This window comes from Scophthalmus maximus, chromosome 10 (genome assembly GCF_022379125.1).
Source record: "Scophthalmus maximus strain ysfricsl-2021 chromosome 10, ASM2237912v1, whole genome shotgun sequence".
Lineage (NCBI taxonomy): Eukaryota > Metazoa > Chordata > Actinopteri > Pleuronectiformes > Scophthalmidae > Scophthalmus > Scophthalmus maximus.
Window position 1 is genome coordinate 9983473 of NC_061524.1, and position 8488 is coordinate 9991960.

The window sequence follows — 8488 nt, forward strand, 5'->3', positions numbered from 1 at the left end:
ATGCATTCAGAAGGCATTCAGACACTGCAGTTGTCAACTGTGCCACCTGCTGGATACCCATCCACGTGCACCAGCTTCCACAGGGGCGTTTTCTTTTAATGGAGACATGCCAGTGAGGCGAACAGTAAAAATAGTTTCGCCAGCACTCCACCCTTTTTATCATGAAGGGAGAGAAATATGTAACAAGTTTTGTGTTTGATGACTGGATATTTGAGCGCCTTTTAAAAAAGACCAGTTTTTTCCAAATGTTGGCTGGTCAAACCCTCCACTTAAGAAAGTCAGAGTTTCCACAGTGTGTGCTACTAACTGCTAAATGCAAAACAAATATGTCCTGTTATTGTGTGTAATGGCCTCATTATCATCTTGCCTCTTTTAATAATCTCCGTAGGAGCTGTGTATTCATGCCACATAATGCCTGCCAAGAGCAATGCCTGAGCAGCAAAGCCTGTTATCCCTGGATGAAAGGTTTCTACTGTATCTGGCTCACCTATGGATGGTCTATGTCTCACTGTCCATTAATAACCTGGTCAGGGATATGTACACTGCCAAGCCACATCAGCGCAGACTAAGCACAGTTTACAGACAACATGTGCATTTCATGGGCAGTAGTAAAGGTTATATTGATCTATGGTTATAGACTATTTCCTTGGGCAGTAAAGCAAGACTGACATTATAATGCAAAAAACCCAAAACGGGGTTTGTGTGGATAAACTGCACATTTATCCCATGGATTAAATCAGGACTGTAGGGTGACAGACACACCCACCCACACACATACAGAACATACATGGGTCAAGACTCCTAGCTACACATCCTATGCGCTGGGTGATGTTCTGCAGATTTTTCCAAATCCATCAGACACATACTTCACCTGACAGAAAAAACTGATAACCAGGACACAGGCAGAGCGGCCTTTTTGTCTCTGGATAACGACGAGCACTTCGCCAGCTTCTTTCTAATTTAAAATGGGTTACAGAACAGTGAGAACCCTTCACACAGCAGTCCTGTGGAACCTGGTTCACTTCTTCAAAGTCTATTTCACCCGTGCTAAATTAACATCCCCGTTTTTTCAACAATTTCAAGAACCCCACAAACGTAAACATTTTCCCTCTCCACAAGCCACAGGAAAGTTTGGGCTGCTGACTTTTTGCAATGTGAAAAGTTTCTTTGAGATATCATCAAATAGTCCGTCACCTCTGGACAACATCACTTGGGGAGCAGAATCAGAACCTCACTGTAACTTTGTTTACAGTGGAGAAACAGTGAACACAGCGTTTCAGCTTTGTTGGAGTCTGGCAGACTCCCTTGAGAACAGATAAATCATGTCACTGTCACTGTCAAATTGAACTTGCTATGAATCTTGACGTCTGTGATCTTTGCCCTGGGGTCAGTTTGCCGAGGAAAACCTGCCTTGAACCAGTCAAAATCAAACTTTAGCTCTAAATTAGAAGGGAGTTGTTGGTGTCGGCTGTATTTGCAAACAACTGAGTGCCAAGCAATGATGATTTTACTACTGTGCATGGCATGCAGTCAGGGAATACATAACGTTTGAAAATCTCGATTTGTCCTCATGCCCATGTTGTAATCCTGATGTAAGCCACCAAGTCACTTCCTCATGTACCGTTGCTTGGCAAAACGCAGCAGTCTGTCCTTGCATATGGGTTTGAATTATATAACTATGGAGAGGATGGTGATTAATTTCTTGACTTTTTCGACATTTGTAGCAGGACGTTTTTGGCGTTAGAGGAGTTATGGTTGTGTAATTTGTGCACTGGGTTTTCACACACACACACACACACACACACACACACACACACACACACACACACACACACACACACACACACACACACACACACACACACACACACACACACACACACACACACACACACACACACACACACACACACACACACACACACACACAAACACAGGTCCGATGTGTAAAGCCTTAAGTGTAATCACTCACTGTCATCCAATTAAAAACAAGTAATGTCCGAGCAGCAACTAATCAATTCACTTTCAGACACCTAGAATGCAAAGCACGGAGCCAAACTACAACGCTGGACTCACATGACAACCTGTCATGGTATCAACAGACGACTGTTGTGTTTATTAAATGTAATATCCTTACAGGCGTCATTATGTGTCCATTTCAGGTCTAAAAGCAGATGCAAAAGCATGCCCAAATTAATTAAAGCTATCTCAATGTAGCTGACTGATGTTACAGTTACAAATCATCCACAGCTAGGATGGACTTCTGTATACAGAAGATGGGTGAATAAATGTTTCATAGACAGATTAAGATACATCTTTTCTCTTGTCCTACCTGTAGCGACATCGTTCACCCTCTCACTTAGATAATAGTCGTTTGGGTTGAGGTAGGGAAGCTGATCCATGTACTGTTTGGGAATGAGGTACAGGACCTCAGCCACATGCCCATCTTCGATGATGGACATGCGCTTGACCGAGCTCTTGCGCTTCACCCGGACACGGTCGACACTCTGACTGCGGCTGGAGCTGCACAGCTTGCCCAGGCTGTTGAGATTAGGCAGCGTCGGCATGGTGCCCTGCTCCCCGTCAACTGTCCCACAGAGAAGGGTGAAGCACAGCAAGTAGACGTCGGCCAGGATCGGGCTCGGACCTGCTCTAGAATCCAGCTGTCTGCGGACATGAAGAATGTGGGGTGTTTGCAGAGGCACAAAACGGAAACAAAGGAGCCAGGGTTTGGTGTGCAACTTCACAGCAGCTCATCATTAAATAATATCCAGTGAGGCCTCCTGTGGGAACTCCGACGGATAGGATCGCCCCGCCTGTCTCGGGTGTGCAGGAGGCAGTGGTGCTGCTTGAGATGGAGACGCCAAACAACAGGCAGCAGGGATGACAGAGCGCCCTGCTGCAGGTGGAGCAGAGTGAGACACATGGAAAGAAGCTTACACTTTTAGAGTCTTCAGCCCAACCAGCCTGGTGCCTTAAGCAGCTTAGGGCTGACGTCGAGCCTATGATTATCTTCTGGGTGGGGTTGGGTAGCCTCTACATCAGGTTGGCCCAGCGTACGGTGGGAGTCTCCGAACCTGATGTAACTCGTGTGCATCCCCTTCATGTGCTCTGTGTATCCATTAACTGTCCAAAGAATTTAAGGCTCTGTTGGATCTTGTTTTCTTACTTCAAGTTTCATGACAATAAGTGACCAGATATTTTCTAAGTATGAAAATAGACAAATCTAGATTTTATCATGGTCAAAAAATGTGGTTTTGTGTGAAATTCAATTCTAACTGAGGGAGATTCCGGTACAGGAAGACTGAATGGATGCATATCAGTGTACAGCATCACTCCAAGACGTCCTTTCAGGGTAAATTGCTTTGGAAGTCTGCCAGTCCTTTGCAAGGTCAGTACCAGCAAGGTCATTCCAGCAGCCAACAATGCCCAAACCCACTGTTTATCCTCAGCTGGATGCTTCAAAATAAAAGATAGTGTAACTACATCAGCACTGGGGTGGAAATGCTATAAAATCGCTGGATGAAGCAATGGGATTTTGGAACATGTAAGAAGGCATGTTCTGAGTTTTTAATCTTCAAAGCATCTTATATTGGGATGGATTTGTTTCTGCAGACACTTCCAAAGCGTCTACTCAACAGCCCAAATCCATTTAATCATTGAATTATTTTTATGGGCACTCATCCTTGGGTCAAAGATGTTTTCACCTTCCTTGATAATTTGAGCTCAGCTTACAGTAAATGCAGAGTCATCAACTTGTCTGTTTGGGAAGTGAAGGGTTAGGAGGGAGATTTTTGAGCACACTCCACAAAAAACAACATAACCTCACAGTGCACTGATTCATTTTATACCTTCTAAAAACAATATGTTTTTTTGGAAAACATAAAAAAACAGCACCGCACAGTCAGTACAAGCTCTAACAGATTAATGAAAAAACCCTCCATGACAAGTAAAATTCATCAAACTGATAAGTCTAATCACAGCCTCCCAACAAAAGAAAGGAATCACTGAGGTCAAGAGACTCGGTGAACAGCACAGCAGACAATGACAAAGCACAAAGTATAATTTTTGTCTGGAAATGTCGCGCTTTGGCCTGCACTCCACATTCCCCTTTGTCTTGACAGGCTGCACAGAGACGGGATGGCTGGAGCTCAGCCGCCCGAGTTGACTCATTATATCAACACAGGACTTATCTAGTTTGACTAAATTTAGGTTGCACTTACAAACACACGTTTATTATCAGAGAAAAAGATAAAGCGTGATAGTGAGGTATAAGATAGTGAGAAAGACATCCACTATAACACCCACACACGCAGTCACATGGACCCTGAGAGTACCTAAGGACGTGCTGCTCTGCTGCATCGGGGCACTGCCCTTCAACTGTCATCCGCTCTGTGGTAGCTTTGACACAAACCCGCAAATCAGCCCACACATGCTCGCAGAACAAGACTGCTGCTCCTGCACACGGACAAATTAGCATCGCGCACACAATACATCCCTAATGTTTTCTCAGCCTCTGCTGTTTCTGCATCCTGCTCCACGCGAGAGGAAGAAACACACGCCCCTGCACTCTATGTTTCCCCCCCTCTGTCTTACCATCCAGTCCGAAGCAGGAGGTGATTTTTTGGGCGTAGTTGCAGAGCCCATCGTAGCCAGGCTGCAGCCTCGCTGTATTCCTCTCCCCCATCTCTACACACTCCCACACACACCGTCCCGTCCGGCAGCACTTTCACTCCTTCCCCAGCTCATCAATTATTCAGCCTTTTGCCAGGACACATGCATGCGTGTGCACAGCAACCCTCCTACAGGACGTACAGTATACACACACACACACGCACAGATAAAAGTGCTGATGCAGAGGTTTCGTGCTGTTGGAGCATGAGCAGCCCTCTCCAGTGGTCGGACACGGAGGAGGCATCAGATTGGGTTACTGCAGAATGGAGCCTTGCCTCCTTTTTCCATCAACCATCGATCATCCAGATTACACTGCAGTGTAACAGGTACGGTGTTCAGGATGTGCTTACCCTGTTCAGGGAAAGGGTGGGACGAAGGCAGAAGTCAAAACTGGAGGAAGGGGGATTTCTTTGCTTGCCAATTAAAGCTATTTAGACAAATGCAATGATTACTTTAAGATCGGATTACTGGAAAAGATGGAAATCAAACAAGGAAGTATAACCATACTTGAAATTACATGAAAATAAGTTATTTTAGTAGTTTCGTTGTATTTCAAAAAAAAAAAGAGGCTTTTGTTCATATAGCTTGTGATCACGTGTCTCAAAAATATATACATTTTTCAACACTGAAACCGGATGGTAAACTGCAGTTCACGTTGCTGAGATTAACCTAGATGTTTTATTAGGAAAAGAGGAAGAAGCTATAGTACAGCACACTTTACTACTTTACCACAATGCCTCCAAAGAGGTCCATGAAATCTGATACAAAATATGACGTGAGCTCAGAAGTAAAGTTCGACCCACATACATGTGAACTCTGCTGCCCAACGTGTTGCTTTAAGATTCTGCTGTGGGGCAGAGAATAAAATAAATTCACTGACACAGCGAAACAAAACAGCGGGAAAAACCCCAGCTATGAAACCAAATGGGGAGATTATGCTAAATGGCAAAGCTTGAGGTGACCTTGAACAATGCATTTTACCCCCTCGCACTGAGCCGCTCATAGGTAGAAATAAAAATTGGCTTGAAATAATGTCTTCAATATGTCCTCTGTCAACATCCCCGGGATAATATAGGTTGTATTCAATCATGAAGGGAGATTCTAGACAAAAGGAAACAGCACAGGGAATATGATGACACTAAAAGGCTTGGATGAAGTTGTATGCCCTCGAGAGTGTATTATCAGGTGGGGTGACTAATGGAAGGGCATTGCTACCAAGGTAAAAGCTGATGGCCCTGTGCTGATAACAGGGGTGGGGGATTGATGGCTGCAAAGACTGAGAGCACGGTAATGGCTGATGCTCACTGGACAACTGAGAGAGGAGACTGGTAATCATATGAACAAGTTTTAGTTATTGTCTAACGGATGCAACTGTATTATTCATAATACAATTATTGATAAAAACTTGAACCAGATGACTAGTTTAAGCTCCATGCAACTTTATGTTGAACATTAAAGATGAGGGACGATGTCCTCTAAGTTCAAAGATCCACATGGGGGCTGCAACTTATGATCATCTCCTCAATCGACCATTTCCTCGATAAAATGTCAGAAGACACGGATCCAGAACCCAGTGATGTTAAGTCAATAATTACATATGACCAAAAAAAAAAGCCTCAAAGCCTCACAACTGAGAGACTGAAACGGGAGAAAATGTGTGCCGGTTAATTCCCTGTCAATCAAAATGACATTCTGACAGACCAAAACATATTGGGTGGTGCATGCAGATTCTCTACGCTGTATAAAAGGACAAATATATTTACAGTTCAAAAATTATTCTGAATTGTGATTTACAAAAAAAAACACTAAATCAACATCTAAAGTGCAAATGAAATAGGAGCACTATGACCACTGCGACTGATCAAGCGTTGGGTCGGGTTAACCCACGACAAACACGTGTTGGATGTGACGTATTGTTACAAACATTAATGTTTGTGTCGAAAATGGTATGGCCTAGTTACTTGTTTGTAGGAGCTTAAGCGTGCTAATCAGATCTATGTACCACAGGGGGGCGGCTGTCAAGTGGTGCATGGACTCTGAGACCCATCGATCTCCACCAGCAGCCATGATGGACAGATCTGGGATGGAGGGAGTTCAAAGCCGTCTTGCTACACAGGCTCAGGCCTGGAGGGGAGTGGCATACTGTACAGCAGGAGCTTCTTAGAAATGGGTTGATGATGGTAATAGTGAATCCATTGGCAGATTTAATGTAATACCTTTGAGGTCATGTTCACATTGTAACTTCTCCGCTTTTATCCAGATCTCGGTCAGGCGGTCAGATAATCTGATCACAACCTGTAGCAGGAACAGCTGGAGGCTCTTTGTTTTTTCATCTCTTCTGCCTGAGAACAGTCACCTGACACAAATCCAGGACAGCACAGAGGTCCCCCGACCCCCATGGAAGCAAACATGTCCCGCCTGAAACTGTTTGCAGGTATCGGTTGTTTTGGGTGAGACTGTTTACGCCGAATGGAAGTTTTTCTAAAAATCGGTTTGACTTTTTGACACCTCACCAGCTGACGGCTCGAATTGATCATCAACTCCACTGTATCACAACCAGGCAGAGAAAAAAGAGAAAGAAAGCGCACATTCCTCAGCCAACAGATTCCATTTAGGCGAGAAATAGTGTGTAGAGCTTTTAACTAAAGATGCACCACCCATGATTAAAGAAGAGATGCCAAGTCAGAGGAGGTTCATTATTGCTGCTTGGGTTTTTATTTTATGTGTTAATTTATTTTTTTAAAGAGCGTGATCTATTTATAGGTGCACCAGAAAGCATAGTGACCGCATCAACTGAAATAACTTGCAGGGCTGCAGCAGTGGAAGCTGTAGTTTCAGCTCTGCACCGGTGTAACCTACTTACAATGACGGTCCTCATCACTGCCTCCCGACAGACGACGCAAATGGACTCTCTTCTCCATTGCATCCGACCTTGAACACCCCCCCCCCCCCAAAGACAAGACATTACGAGACTTTTCTTGTCTCCTCTGTGTTGTTATGAAGGCTTCTGCGGCAAAAGACACTCACCTCTAGCAGACATGCCCGGTAGGTAGAGCCCCCCTCTCTCTCCCTCTCTCTTTCTTTGCCGATGTGACCGAGAGAGGAGGAAAGGAGCCTGATGTTGTTTATGCTGTCAAGTTTTTCTGAGGGCCGTCTGTCATTTAACCGGGATTTAAAGGCGGGGACGCGTTCAGCCGGCGATTTGGGAAACGAGACGGGGCTGCGCGATGGAGAGAGCTCTTTCCATCGACAGGGCGTGTCCTGGGACAGACAGCGTCCCTCTCATTTTCCATCAACTTTGTGTCCATATTTGAACATACCATCACAGAATGCGGGATTGGTGAATTGAATCACTTTGTGAAGTCCCCTTGCCTGCAGCTGCAGCCGGGTCGTCCGTCCCTCACACCGGCTGTGGCCCGTCTCTCGTCTCGGTCTTTTGTCTGGGATGACTGTGCCTTTCTGGACACTGGTTGTTGATCTAGATCGGAAAGTTGCCAGCTGGCGCTCTGGATCGACCTGTGTTGCTTTTCTTTCTTACTTTCTTTCTTTCTTTCTTTTTGTCTTACTGAAAGCTCAAGGACAAATATTTGGCCATCTATTGGATCCCCCCCCCCCCCCCCCCCCCACTCTTTCTTCCGAACAGCAGTGACACCCATGGCGTGACAGGATGACCAGTTCATGTTCTGGCTCGCTGACATTCCCCACATGCTTGCTTATATGTTTGCATCGGGCGCATTGATGGTCGTTCCCTTGCTCAACACATCGCCCTCCGTCCCTCATCGAGTGTGCGCTGGCTCCCTGTCTCCATTTGCAT

At 45.1% G+C, this 8488-nt stretch overlaps 1 protein-coding gene across 8 annotated transcripts in view; it reads right to left on the minus strand.

Annotated features, from left to right (window-relative positions):
* LOC118284313 (actin-binding LIM protein 1) overlaps window positions 1–8261 on the minus strand; it is a 37257-nt gene extending 28996 nt beyond the window's left edge. For 2 of the 8 annotated variants that reach the window (XM_035607142.2, XM_035607149.2), the window contains exons 1-2: window positions 7702–8258; window positions 2333–2667 (exon numbers count right to left, since the gene is read on the minus strand). In XM_035607142.2, the coding sequence (XP_035463035.1) occupies window positions 2333–2567 (235 nt within the window). In that variant the 5' untranslated portion in view covers window positions 2568–2667; window positions 7702–8258. Of the gene's footprint in view, window positions 1–2332; window positions 2668–4596; window positions 5000–7537; window positions 7606–7701 lie in introns of those variants that run through there. The other 6 variants (XM_035607141.2, XM_035607144.2, XM_035607153.2 and 3 more) reach the window with 6 other exon arrangements.
* Between the last annotated feature and the right edge of the window lie 227 nt (window positions 8262–8488).